The 15,094-nt window shown below is 48.0% G+C and overlaps 2 protein-coding genes across 3 annotated transcripts in view; both read right to left on the reverse strand.

Annotated features, from left to right (window-relative positions):
• Positions 1–351: 351 nt before the first annotated feature.
• On the reverse strand, positions 352–921 carry LOC146813556 (ADP-ribosylation factor-like protein 4C). The gene has a single exon (XM_085614774.1). The coding sequence runs from the start codon at positions 919–921 to the stop codon at positions 352–354; it is 570 nt and encodes a 189-aa protein (XP_085470900.1).
• Positions 922–6,198: 5,277 nt separating this feature from the next.
• LOC146813557 (uncharacterized) overlaps positions 6,199–15,094 on the reverse strand; it is a 98,357-nt gene continuing 89,461 nt past the window's right edge. For both annotated transcript variants that reach the window (XM_085620336.1, XM_085620337.1), the window contains one exon: positions 6,199–8,343. In XM_085620336.1, the coding sequence (XP_085476462.1) occupies positions 7,679–8,343 (665 nt within the window). In that variant the 3' untranslated portion in view covers positions 6,199–7,678. The remainder of the gene's footprint in view (positions 8,344–15,094) is intronic.

Here is a 15,094-nt window from a genome sequence, read left to right on the forward strand (position 1 = left end):
CATGCAAGGGGAGAGGGGATGGGAGCAAAGGAAGTAGACAAAGAAAGAGAGTACTAAATGGGAACAAACAGCATCAATTTGGGGGACAGACTGTTTTCTCTCTGTGGCCATGGGGGATGGTCCAATGGAGAGAAGCTTCCATTGACATGTGGTTTCAGTAACAGTCCTCATATAGGGAATATAACAGGTCCACAGTAAAACCCCCAGGCATGCATTCAGTCCTGCCATGCTCAAATCACCACTTCTGCAGGTCCAACAGGAAGAAGGATATGGAAGAAGGACCCAAAATTGAGTTGGCTGGTGGGTTTGTTCGTGTCTCAGTTCTCTCCGGTCTTTTAAGCACCCATGTCGCTACTGCTTCTTCTTCTGTTTCAGTGACTTCCTCCTCTTCAGGATCATCTCGTAGATTTTGTCCATGCATTCGGTCAGGCCCTCGCCGATGATGGCGCAGGATGGCTGAACGTGGTAAGCAGTGGAGGCTGCCAGCTCCTGCAAGGCCAACTGCCTCTCGAACTCCGGCATGGGCAACGAGCGGGGCAGATCCTGCTTGTTTGCAATGACCAGCAACGGTGTGCCCTGGTTCTCAGCAAATTTGGTCACCTTGTGCAGCTCTGTCCTGGCCTCCTCCAGCCGGTCTGCGTCCACCACGTAGATGATGCCATCTGTGCAGCAGCTGTAGGACTTCCAGAGGGGGCGCAGCTTTTCCTGGCCCCCCACATCCCAGAAGTGGCAGCTGATGCCCTTGGCGGTGCCATTGCTCAACTTGATCTTCTCAGTGTTGAAGCCAATGGTGGGCACAGTGTTGACGAACTCGTTGAGTTTGAGTCTGTGGAGTACAGTGGTCTTCCCAGCCGAGTCTAGGCCAAGCATGACGATGTACAAGGACTGGAAGGCTGACATGTTGGACGAGAGGTTCCCCATAGCACCAGGTGGGTGCCAATCCAGCTGTCCAATGAGTTCTTCTTGCGCGAGTCAACGCTGTGCGCTCTTCCAGCGTCCTGCAGCTATCCTTGGACGTCCGTTCTTCCTGACAGGGGGCATCCTCGCTTCTCCACAACACCCAGTAGTAAGGGGAGGGTGGCAGGCAGCCAAGGGGGACACCTCGGCTCTCCGCAGCAGACCCAGGCACAGAAGCGCTGCGGCATTACTGGTGGCCGTCCGACATCAGAAACCCCGGCAAGAACGGGCGAGGGTCAGCCTTCTCCATCAGAGACGGAGACACCTTTTCCCCGCCACCATCTGAAATTTGCAGCGACCAGGAAATCGATTGGTTTCCCTCGCCAGGCGCTGCTGGGTTCGGCAACACTCAGCAATCATTAACTCCTTCCTGCCCTGGCCACGGTGCAGCCACTGACTTGGTGCAGCTCCCAGGGCTTTGTTCCTGCAGTTCAAGCCGCTGACGCCCACCCAGGGCTGGCGGAGCAGCGGGCGCGACAGGTGTATACAACGCTGGACCAGCATACCTCAACAGGCGTCTCACCTTCTACACCCCGAACTGCCAGCTCCGCTCCGTCGACCTCGCCCTCATCCCACGCATCCACATGACCTCCGCCGGCGGCAGATCCTTCTCCTACCTCGCGGCCAAGACATGGAACACCCTCCCCACACAGCTGCGACAGACCCAGGACCTGCTGACTTCCAGGAGACTTCAAGACCTGGCTGGTCGAGCAGTAGCTGCACCTCCACCCCCGCTCAGCGACTTGAGACCCTCACGGGTGATTAGCGCGCTCTACAAGTGATTGATTGAAGTGATTCTCTAGTTACCTCTTGTGGGACACCTCGTATGATTAAGTTATCACATAAACAGTTTTCCAGCTCCTTAAACTTTTCTTGGGCTAAGATATTTTGTTCTTCAAGTCGTCTCTCCGTGCCCTACTGATTGACAACCACCTTCGTGGAAGTGTGGCATGACCCAACTTTCTTCATCAAAGTTAAGGGTCTCATATGGGCTGCTCTCCCACAGTTTTAAATCTTGGGGAGCCGGGTGGGTTTGGGGAAGCAGGGGATGGTCAGAGAGCAGCATTTCTTTTGCTTCAAGTTTCTGAGTCAGCTGTCTCCAGGTATGGAATGATCTGGCCTGGAGTGTGGGGAGTTTGTAGAAACTTATAGTTGCCCAGAGTGGTATTCTCATAGAGAATACTGTTCCCAGCAAATCATAATCAGGACCTTAGTGTTCCAGTGACCAGTGCAATGCTGTGGAGTTTGGTTATAGGAGTGAGTGACAGGGTGAGAATTAAGCTATTGCACAGTACAGTCCTTGTTCTCCAAGCTGAGACAGGGGAGTGCCAAACTCTGCACTTCGGTTCGACCGCATGATGGCTTTGTGAAGGATCACAAAGTGTATGAGGGTCGAGAGTGTTCAATGAGGAGGTTCATAGTCACAGACGAAGGGGGGGGGGTGAGGTTGAGGAGGCAAACCAGTCAATAAGACTACTTATCAGGTTCTGAGTGACTCATTTCTTTGTTCCTTTTTTCAACCACTTGGGCTCCTGTTGAGTAGGACCCGTGTAGTCTTAAGCGTGTCCTTTATTTTTGTGCATGGACTTAAAGGAGGAAGGTGTAGTGTAGAGCTAGTCTGAGAATGAATAAGTGAACAATGGTTCTGGTGTGTGTGTGTTTTTCTACCAGTAATGGTTCCCATGTTCACACTGTCCTCAGAAACTAAGCACGAAACACACTGGTTCCCTGAGTGGCGATACCAGTAATTTGGAACGTTCAAGTAAAGAAGGTAAAGATGTGTGTCCCTTCTGTACCACCTCCATCTTCAGTACTACAGTGGCCACGAGCAGAATCAATTTCAGAGACACTACACAGTAGGAAGGTGCTAGGAAACTAGAAAGACTTAAAAGCGACACAACCAGCCTACAAACAGCAGTCCTCACACCCGCAGGTGGTGGCGAGGCATTTAAACAAAAAGTAGCCAGCGGTGGGAGGGGGGTAGGAGGCTGAAATGACCGGCGCTAGAGTATTGGAGTTCACATTATATGGGCTGCCTGAGGCACCTGTTGTGTTTACTATCCATAGGCAAGAAGGTTCACATTAGTAAGTTTATAGTTTATTTAACTATGAACATGTTTAAGAAAAAGCTTAAAAATGTTCCATGACAAATATCCTATTACAACCTAGGTGTTATTTTGACTCAGCCCTTCTCTTAATCGCTCCATGCCTTACTCCTGGTGCAATATTCACACACTCCGAATACTCTGCAGCACACTTTCCATCTCGGAGGCCAGAGTATTCATGCAGTACTCTAAACCAAGATACAACAGTACCCTTCTGTGCGATCACATCACTGTTGTGTGTGGAGGGTGTGCGTGGTTATTTTCTGCCCTTGCAGCAGCTGTGGCCATGCATATGAGCGGGCGGAGGGGGTCATTTGAGCTCCTTGAACTCTGCCACATGTCATCCATTTCCTTGATACTTAGGGGTAGGAGGCAGAGATACTGATACTAGTCATTATAAGTCCAGAGCCACCCCACTGTCTTCAATAACGCTCCCAGTGTTCTAATAAGAAATGAAGGGCTGCCTGAAGGCTGCAAGGCAGGTCAAGCCTCATTTCCACACAAGAGTACGCGCTTACCGCTTGTGGTGCAAAAGTCACCTCCGCCCTGATGCCTCATGGAATGCAGACTGAGCATGTTTCGGACTGGTTATGTGCACATGGGATGGGATCAGTTACTTACCATACAAAAGAAACCCTGCATGAAATCTTTGATTAGTCTTTTCAACAGTACATGTAGTTGCAAAATATGCTTATTGTAAGTATTAATTTTAAAATGACTGCATCCATTAATACATGTAACTTGTGATTGCAGTATATACAATCTTGATCATGTTCAGCTGCACTTCAATTCCCTACCCTATTTGGTCTCAAGTTGCAAAACTATACTGAATTTTCTTTATTGGTGTGAGACTAAGGGCCTCATATACAGATTGGCAGAGTGAGAGCTCCCCCATAAACTGGCAGAGTGAGAGCTCCACAGAGCCAGAGCTCCCACGTAAACTGGCAGAGCCAGAGCTCCGATGTAAACTGGCAGAGCCAGAGCTCCCATGTAAACGGACAGAGCAAGAGCTCCCCCGTAAAGTGGCAGAGCCAGAGCTCCGATGTAAACTGGCAGAGCCAGAGCTCCCACGTAAACTGGCAGAACCAGAGCTCCCACGTAAACTGGCAGAGCAAGAACTCCCACGTAAAGTGGCAAAGCCAGAGGTCCGATGTAAACTGGCAGAGCCAGAGCTCCCACGTAAACTGGCAGAACCAGAGCTCCCACGTAAACCGGCAGAGCAAGAACTCCCACGTAAACGGGCAAAGCCAGAGCTCCGATGTAAACTGGCAGAGCGAGAGCTCCCCCGTAAACTGGCAGAGCCAGAGCTCCCCCGTAAACTGGCAGAGTAAGAGCTCCCTGGTAAACCAGCAGAGTGAGAGCTCCCCCGCAAACCGGCAGAGCGAGAACTCCCCCATAAACCAACAGAGCGAGAACTCCCCCGTAAACCGACAGAGCGCGAACTCCCCCGTAAATCGGCAGAGTGAGAGCTCCCCTGTGAGCTGGATCATACAGTGAATAGAAATTGTATCCTCTTCTTTAGCTTAACACAATGCTGCTGCTTTCTATACATTGCATTACAGATCTATGTTATATGTATTGGTGACATCAGCCCTAGACTGCCATCCAAGGATAAACATTAACTCACCCACTTGCTACATCTGAGAGCAAAGCCGGAAGACGCTTCTCAAGATATTTTAGCAAGCTCGCAGTTGTACCTGGTTCCTGAGGCTCCAAGGCCGAATGAAAAAACAGTTACATGGTTTGCTTCGGAGGTCTCTACGTCCCGGAACACTCACCTGACAACATTCTTTGTTCTAAATTCCTAACATGTTTAATCAATAATAATTAATATTAAAATAATGGAATGTTCAAAGCTCAGGTGAAGACAATGGAGAGGCTTAAAACTATAACTTAGGACAATGGCCTTTAACAACCGTTATAGCCTTTGGCAGAAGGTTACAGCCCATAAAGGCTACAGTTTACATCGATATGTGACACAAAAGATACTGAACGTTAACATTTATTAAGGCAAACATTATTGTATGTGTTATTTAAAATGAAAGATTATTCATTTACAAGTAAACACTAAAAACAATTCCATGTGAAATGAACATTATATCGACCTGTCTTTGTCGTCATTGGGCAACTGATTTAATAAACACAAATTACTTCTGCAACTGGAAGTAATGTTTAAAACAGCACATTGTCCACTTTGATTACGAGTCAAGATGAGCTGTGGTAATGCTGCTCTTCCTCCAGAGCATGGGTACTCACAAACTTTCTCTCGGGGGCCAAATTTACAGTGTGGTTTGTGGCCGAGGGCCGCACTGGTGGGGGCGGGGTCAGTGGGGGAGGGGGCGGGGCTAGAGAAAAAAAACTGTGACCATGAGGTCGAACACAGGCCCCTGCAGTGGATGCATTAGTCCACTGAGCCACCGGACCCGGCATACACACACATGTCTGTCTGTCTGTCCCTGTCTGTCTCTGTCCCTGTCCATGTCTGTCTCTGTCTGTGTGTCTCTGTATCTGTGTGTGTGTGTCTCTGTGTGAGTGTCTCTGCCTCTTTGTGTCTGTGTGTGTGTGTCTGTCACTGTGCGTTTGTCTCTGTCTCTGTGTGTGTGTCTCTGTCTATGTGTCTGTGTGTGTGTCTGTGTGTGGTATCTCTATCTCTGTGTGTGTGTGTGTCTCTGTGTGTGTTTGTGTGTGTCTCTGTGTGTGTGTGTGTGTCTCCGTCTCTCTGTCTCTGTGTTTCTGTATCGGTCTGTGTGTCTCTGTGTGTGTGTCTCAGTCTCTGTGTATGTGTCTCGCTCTGTCTCTGTGTCTCTCTGTCTGTGTGTCTCTCTGTCTGTGTGTGTGTCTCTGTGTGTGTCACTGTCTTTGTGTGTCTCGGTCTCTGTGTCTCTCTGTCCCAGTCTCTGTCTGTGTCTCTCTGTCTTAGTCTCTGTCTGTGTGTGTGTCTGTGTGTATGTCTGTGTGTATGTCTGTGTGTGTATGTCTGTGTGTGTATGTCTGTGTGTGTGTGTTTCTGTGTGTGTGTCTCTCTGTCTGTGTGTGTGTCTCGGTCTCTCTCGGTCTGTGTGTGTGTGTCTCTCTGTCTGTGTGTGTGTCTCTGTCTCTCTCGGTCTCTGTGTGTGTGTCTCTCTGTCTGTGTGTCTCTGTTTGTCTCTGTGTGTTTGTGTGTGTGTCTATGTGTGTGTGTCTCTCTGTCTCTGTGTGTCTGTCTCTGTGGGTGGAGTAGAGGCCACAGGAGAGGAGGACGTCGTTGTCAACACGAAACAGGAAGCTTCACAAAAGGCCCTTTAAAAGTCAGCTGTGAAAATGCTTACAGCAGACTTTTAAAGGGCCTCTTAGGAAGCTTTCCGACTGTGACATGTGTGAGGTCGCAGGGGCTGGCAGTAAACACAGAAGATGGCTGCAGGAGCATACATAGTGAATAATTCTTTAATACGTATTCACTACGTGCTGCTGTGGTCATCTTCTGGGTTTACTGTCGGCCTCCCTGGCAATGTAAAAACGGCATGGCAAGGTCCGCGGGCCGCCAATGAAGGCCTGCCGGGCCGCTGGTGGCCCGCGGGCCGTACTATGAGTACCACGGCTCCAGAGGATATGAAGCCCTCCAACATATGGCAGGAATGGCTTTGTTCTCCAGGTCACGCGCTCTTACTGCGGTGAGCGCTATGTTAAAGGTTGGTTTGGATTTTGCGAGACTAGATCAGTGTATGCTTTACGTTTGAGATCCTGTGATGTTAAGTCTCAATATCGAATCACTTTGTTACTCTTGTGTGTGGAGCACAATAGTGCCTGGAAGACGAGGTATGTCCTACTCTGTATGGTTTAGCAACAGTTTCTCCTGGGACGTTCCATTGAGGACACAGCTCCAGATTCTTGTTTCTGTCACTTTTATTGCACTGCAGTGAGAACAAATAAACTGCATTCAGTCGAAGACTTTTTCAAATGAGTTCAGTCCTGCAATGGGGGTCGGGGCCATGGTTCTTCCACTGGAATGCCATTGGTTCATTTAAATACTATGACATTACTTATGGTAACAGATGTTGATGTGAATAAACTTGTACAAATTCTGCCCTCTCATGTGCACCTCAAATGTTAGCATGACATACATTGTTTTTAGATCAAGTAATGGAAAAAGATGTTCTGTTTGGTAAATTGATCTGTTGTTGGAAAAGAACCTGAGTCCAACACTGCCTCGTCTCTTATAGTTATCAACTGGTGATTGTATCCAATGTGCGCTACATCAGTCAGCGCTCTGTAACGCATCACATGGTTCCATTTCTGTTGCATACACTCCTTTGCTACAAATCAGTGCTAACACTCCCTGTGAAAAGAAATCTGTGTGAAGCGATTGGTACAGTGTCAGTGTTTTAATCCATATTTAGCTTCTCTCTTTCAAATTCCATATTTTCTGCATCACCATAAAAGCGTTTATTATTCATTCAGTTGCCTTTTCCACACAATTCTCAGTTTGTATCTGGACACCCCGTGATCCCAACTATCATGAGTTGAGTTGTTCTGACTGGCGCTTGGTCCTGTTGGCTCTCTGGGTGTGGTACCAGCTAGTTCATCTGAGGTTTCCTCTCTCTTTCAGGATTTACACATTGCAGCATTTGTGATGTTCCCTATAGACCCGTCTCGTAACTGCGTTGTCGCCTCTTGTGTGTTGTTTGGTGTCCAACGAGATTGTGTTTTAGAGCAAATCTCTTCCCACATACACTGCACTGATATGGCTTTTCACCGGTGTGCATCTTTTGGTGTCTTCGAAGAACTTCCTTTTGATTGTAGCTTTTTCCACAAATACTGCAAAGGAAAGGCCTTTCTCCCGTATGTACTCTCTCATGTCTGAGAAGTGCTGAGGCTGAACGCAGGCTTTTCCCACATACAGTACATGCATGTCTTTCTTTTCCTTTGTGTGCTCGCTGGTGCCCAGTGCTTGCGCTCTTCTCGTGATTCTGCTCTCTCTCAGGGTACAAGTATGAAACTGGATTGTGATTACTCATGATCTCATGTTTAGTGTACGCTTCTGATCTCTGTGCACTTGGCATGACCTGATGGAAGCTGGAAAACATCTGCTGGCTGCATCCATTCTGTCCCTCTTCATTTCTTTCTTCCTTCACTTCCTGGTCGCTCCCGGACCACATCGTCCTTATCAGATTCTTTGTCTCAGTAACACTCACCATTTTAATGTTTACTTTGAGCTGCTCTGCTGCGGATTCACGTAATATCCCTTTGTCATTACAAATGGAAGAATGATCAACTTCTCTCCTCGGGTCCACACTTCCTTCACCTGTGGAAAAAGAATGAAATGATTGTTATCAGCTATAAACGTGGAAGTGCTGCACATGGCAGCACAGTTCCCACACTTCTGTTGTGCGCAGAAGGGACCATCGCCTGAAGGGCGCCACAGTGATCATCTATGGGAATGTAGTGCTTAGAAGTACATCTTAAGCACATGAGATAACTTGCACCAAATGCTAAGAAAGGACCAAAAATAACGAAGGATAAACAACCCTAGCTAGGATTCCCCAACGACAAACAAAAGCATTGTTCCATTTTCAGCAATATATGTCAAAAGATAAAATGTAAAATCACAGAGAGCCACACAACAGCACTCCTGACACTCTGCGCTCAGGTGCATAAAACAATAGTTTAGCCTTTTACCAATCATCAACTTTTCATCGTTGAATAGCAACAGCATTGCTGGGGGCGTATTGAACAAGCATTGGCACAGCCAATAGGTCTAGTCTTTGGGACCCATTGACATTGCTAATGACTTGTGGAAATGCTTTACAACATTAGCAAGAGGCTATGCAACATGGCCAGTACTAAAAGGTATGACAATGTGTGCGCTGACATTTGTCAATAAGCATACACACCTTTAAAACGACATAAGTGACAATCTTTTTTATTTACCGATCCTACGTGCTGCCTGCCCCCTTCCCAAAAATGGTGAATCTAGGCATGGGGGCAACAGAGGAGCGTGAAGCAACAGAGAATGGGTGGGGAGGGGATAAACTGCACACATGGGAGAGCAATACAGGCGTGGCCGAAGAAGCACACAACTGAAAAAGCAACATGGAGCAAGAGGGAGCCAGGAAGTCTGGCGGGGAGAGGCACTGAAGAGAATGCAACATGAGGGAGATAGCAAGATGGACAACAGGGTGAGCATTTGCGGGGAGAATCACATGAGAGAGGAAGCTGAAAAACACATGCACTCTCATGAAGTGCTTAAGCAAAAATAAAAAGGTAATTCCATAAACGTGAACAGTGGAAGGATAGAAGCCAGTTAATCCAAGTGAGGATAAAATGGCTATCCTCCAGGGGAGGGACAAACTCTAGATGGACAGGTAATATGGGATCTTGAGTTCTATGTAGAGGAGGTGCTCAAGACATCGCACATGTTTTATATGTCTGCCGACATAAGGTCTTGGTGGAAGCTCGGCGCAGTTTTATAAAACTCATATGTTTTAGATATAAGATTTCTAGAATTAATGAGCTGATCAATCTAATTAGAATTCTAAAGAAAGAAGGACCACCTCCCCATAATTACAAGGGCCTAAGAGATAGGTCCCTACATGCAAAGGACACTCAACTGGAGCTGAACGAACAGAAAGGTGTAAGCATCATACAGAGAAAATGAATATAGAAATATATTTTTAGTCAATTTTTAATTTTTATATACATGAAATGTTTTCAAAATCTTTTAAGTTGATATTTATATATACAAACATTCAGTGTTCAATAATACAGATTTGTATATCTAAAACATATATTAAATGTCCCACACACGACTCAACTCATATAGCACACATTCATTCAGCAAACACACTGCAAACCAATTCCGGTCAGGGTAGAGAAAAACGTCCAGATAAGATTGTATGGGTGGTAGGCTCATGTCTCCTCGAGATGTAAAGAGGAGATAACGTTATGAGAAAAGGCCGAAAATTCAAGCGCCAACGCGCGTTTCGGTATTGGACCCAGTCGTGGGTCCCACCTTCATCAGGGCGAGGACCGATAAACAGTGAGGGACAGTAATAGTACTTAAAATCCAACCAGCAAAGTGGTGGTCAAAATAGACGTCATCAACATATTAGGGGTACTTGATAAGTACGAAGGATGCTCCACTTCAACGGGGGTGGTCTGACGGGATCGTTCCCAGATTTATGTGTCAGGGAGTGGACACGATCATCATATTCAGGACCCGGAATGATACAGAAAACTAACAACGACTGCCTTCATGTTTGAAGATCAGAACGCCACCATGATCGAGGAAGCCAACAGGATTCAAACGAGTCAAAAACACACAATTTGTAGGACAGGGGAACTTGAGTCGGAATGATAACAGAGAGACGCTAGAATAGCAGGTTCTCTTAGACCTCACGGATCTCCTGTTTAGAAATCCTGGAGCGGAAATCAGTAGGACCGTCAGCAATACATCGGATAAACCAGCCCGGCCGTCATAAGGTCTTGGTGGAAGCTCGGCGCAGTTTTATAAAACTCATATGTTTTAGATATAAGATTTCTAGAATTAATGAGCTGATCAATCTAATTAGAATACCTCCAAATGAATTTATATGCAATAATCTGTTTACTTTTTTAACACTATTTTAAATATGTTTAGCTCTTGCATAATGATATTAATTGCACATATTTTTTATGTATTTATATTGATCTCAGAGGAGATCTCAGAGAATAATGCTATTAATTGCACATATTTTGTATGTTTTTATATTGCTGATCTAGGAAGGAGGTCTAAAACAATACAATTGTGGGTTTGAGATGGACAACCTGAGACAAGTAAAGCCACTGAATGAGAAACATGACATGAAAGTGACATTAAAGACAAGCAATGGGCAGGCTGTAAAACCCTGTAAGTTCTTGTAAGTGCACAATAAGTCTTCGCAACCAGACAGCTTGCGCTGCCGGGTAGGCTCGACCTAGAATGACATCATGGGGCTCACATAATATTCAGTCCAGGTTCCTGTACTGTACCTACCTCACCGTCCACCCTCCAGGCTGGTCTGAACAGCTAATGCCGGAGTGAGGCAATGGGAGGGAGGCATACTTGAAGTAGGGTTGAGAAATAAGTATAAGAAGAAAAGAAAAGGGGATGTCAGGACTTGAATGCCTCCTACAAGCACAACTGAACTTACTGGGAGATCTTTCGAACAAGATTTTGAATTAGCAGAACATGTTTTCCTAACTGCTTCAGGCTCAAGGCCCCGTAGAGAGGACCCATCTTCAGCAGCCCTGCTTACAGTGTCACAGATGACACAGTGCACCCTGTACCCTAATATGAGCCCTGCATACAGTGTCACAGAAGACACAGTGCACCCTGTACCCTAATATGAGCCCTGCACTCAGTGTCACAGATGACACAGTGCACCCTGTACCCTAATATCAGCCCTGCAAACAGTGTCACAGATGACACAGTGCACCCTGTACCCTAATATGAGCCCTGCACTCAGTGTCACAGATGACACAGTGCACCCTGTACCCTAATATCAGCCCTGCACACAGTGTCACAGATGAGACAGTGCACCCTGTGCCCTAATATCAGCCCTGCACACAGTGTCACAGATGACACAGTGCACCCTGTACCCTAAAATCAGCCCTGCACACAGTGTCACAAATGACACAGTTCACCCTGTACCCTAATATCAGCCCTGCATACAGTGTCACAGATGACACAGTGCACCCTGTACCCTAATATCAGCCCTGCATACAGTGTCACAGATGACACAGTGCACCCTGTACCCTAATATCAGCCCTGCATACAGTGTCACAGACGACACAGTGCACCCTGTACCCTAATATCAGCCCAGCATACAGTGTCACAGAAGACACAGTGCACCCTGTACCCTAAATATTTTTTTAATACACTTTTTTATACATTAGGAGATGTGTTTGCATCTGCTCTGAAGCGGTCACTGTGTAGTAAGTAGGCTGATATCATTTCCTGGCAATCTAGAACCAAAGTTCACAGCAAAAAATCCAAGTTGGCAAATATGTAAAATTGTATTGTATTGTATTGTATTAGCATTTATAAAGCGCAGAACTGCGACCCTACGGGTATCCAGGCGCTCTGACAGAACAAGGTCACTTATGCTGAGCAGGGGAGAGGTCCGGGGTCATCAGGCTGCTGGAAAGAGCCAGGTCTTGAGGCTCTTTCTGAATGCCATCAACGAATCTGTCAGTCTAAGCCCCTGCGGGAGCTCGTTCCACATCCGGGCTCCAACCACACTAAAAGCCCTCCCGCCCAACCTTGATCGTTTGAACCTAGGTTGCGTCAGCAGGCTAGCATTAGAGGATCGCAGCTGCCTTGTGGGGGAGTAGCGTGTGAATCTTTCTTGGAGCGGGACCGGGCCCCTCCCATAGATTGCTTTATGAACTAGGCAAAGGGACTTCAAGAGAACCCTTTCTCTAATGGGCAGCCAGTGGAGTTCACGCAGCGCCTGAGTAGAGGAAGAGTCGTACTTGCGATTTAACGCCAGCTTCGCCGCAGCTGACTGAACACGCTGTAGCAAAATATTTGCGACTTACATCCCTACCTACAAGATTGTATGACAGATGCACTAAAACAGAGCAACCTCTGCCAGAAAGAAGATGGCCTGAGAATCGAAAACAAACGGATAAGGAGGAGGAGCACAGAAAGAGCTCATTTCAGTAAACACAAATACAGACGCACACAAACATGCGCCCACGCACATACATGCAGATGCATAGTCACACACAGGCACGCCAACACACAAGACCAAGCAGAATAATATGAAAGGTTTGCACCCAAAAGGAGATAGCTGCACTTTACATGACTGTGTTTTCGAGCATTGACCAGAAAAGGCATAAACTAAACTTGACTCGATCTTGTATTTCTTTGCGCCCATGTTCAGGGCCGTTTCTACCATTAGGCAAGACTAGGCGGCCGCCTAGGGCGGCACAAGGGGGAGGGCGGCAAAAAACATGAGTTTGGGAATATCTAATGCATTCATTGTTCTAGCCTAATTGACAGGGGGAGAGAGTGATGGTAGAAAAAGGGAGGGGGCGGCATTTTTCAATTCTTGTCTAGGGTGGCAAAACACCTAGAAACGGCCCTGCCCATGTTTTTGTCGTACTCTGTCCCCACAAGCAGCAGAATGTGCAGAACGGACATAATTTGTTGTTCTTGGTGAATACAAAAGAATTCTCCGATCGAAATGAAAGAGTCGGCAGAGGGGACCCAGAGACAGGCACCCCCTTAAAAACACCACAAAGAACGCTGAGCCACACCTTCAGAAGCCTGGCTGTGACCTCTAGAGAGCAGCATGTGCGGCCCACACCGTAGCACCACTCACAGATGAAATGACCACTAGAGTCAGCAGAGGGGACCCAGAGACAGGCACCCCCTAAAACACCACAAAGAACGCCGAGCCCCACCTTCAGAAGCCTGGCTGTGACCTCTAAAGAGCAGCATGTGTGGCCCACACCGTAGCACCACTTACACATGAAATGACCACTAGAGTCAGCAGAGGGGACCCAGAGACAGGCACCCCCTAAAACACCACAAAGAACGCCGAGCCCCACCTTCAGAAGCCTGGCTGTGACCTCTAAAGAGCAGCATGTGTGGCCCACACCGTAGCACCACTTACACATGAAATGACCACGAGAGTCAGCAGAGGGGACCCAGAGACAGGCACCCCCTAAAACACCACAAAGAACGCCGAGCCCCACCTTCAGAAGCCTGGCTGTGCCCTCTAAAGAGCAGCATATGTGTGGCCCACACCGTAGCACCACTCACACATGAAATGACCACTAGAGTCAGCAGAGGGGACCCAGAGACAGGCACCCCCTTAGAAACACCACAAACAACGCCGAGCCCCACCGCCAGAAGCCTGACTGTGACCTCTAAAGAGCAGCATGTGTGGCCCACACTGTAGCACCACTCACAGATGAAAGGACCACGAGTCAGCAGAGGGGACCCAGAGACATGCACCCCCTAAAACACCACAAAGAACGCCAAGCTCCACCTTCAGAAGCCTGGCTGTGACCTCTAAAGAGCAGCATGTGTGGCCCACACCGTAGCACCACTCACAGATGAAATGACCACGAGTCAGCAGAGGGGACCCAGAGACATGCACCCCCTAAAACACCACAAAGAACGCCAAGCTCCACCTTCAGAAGCCTGGCTGTGACCTCTAAAGAGCAGCATGTGTGGCCCACACCGTAGCACCACTCACAGATGAAATGACCACGAGTCAGCAGAGGGGACCCAGAGACATGCACCCCCTAAAACACCACAAAGAACGCCAAGCTCCACCTTCAGAAGCCTGGCTGTGACCTCTAAAGAGCAGCATATGTGTGGCCCACACCGTAGCACCACTCACACATGAAATGACCACTAGAGTCAGCAGAGGGGACCCAGAGACAGGCACCCCCTAAAACACCACAAAGAACACCGAGCCCCACCTTCAGAAACCTGTCTGTGACCTTTAAAGAGCTGCATGTGTGGCCCACACTGTAGCACCACTCACAGATGAAATGACCACTAGAGTCAGCAGAGGGGAGCCAGAGACAGGCACCCCCTAAAACACCGCAAACAACGCCGAGCCCCACCGCCAGAAGCCTGACTGTGACCTCTAAAGAGCAGCATGTAAGGCCCACACCGTAGCACCACTCACAGATGAAATGACCACTAGAGTCAGCAGAGGGGACACAGAGACATGCACCCCCTTAAAAACACCACAAAGAACGCCGAGCCCCACCTTCAGAAGCCTGGCTGTGACCTCTAAAGAGCAGCATATGTGTGGCCCACACCGTAGCACCACTCACACATGAAATGACCACTAGAGTCAGCAGAGGGGACCCAGAGACAGGCACCCCCTTAGAAACACCACAAACAACGCCGAGCCCCACCGCCAGAAGCCTGACTGTGACCTCTAAAGAGCAGCATGTGCAGCCAGCACTGTAGCACCACTCACAGATGAAATGACCACAAGAGTCAGCAGAGGGGAGCCAGAGACAGGCACCCCCTAAAACACCACAAAGAACACCGAGCCCCACCT

The sequence above is a fragment of the Triturus cristatus genome, chromosome 7, assembly GCF_964204655.1.
Source record: "Triturus cristatus chromosome 7, aTriCri1.1, whole genome shotgun sequence".
Lineage (NCBI taxonomy): Eukaryota > Metazoa > Chordata > Amphibia > Caudata > Salamandridae > Triturus > Triturus cristatus.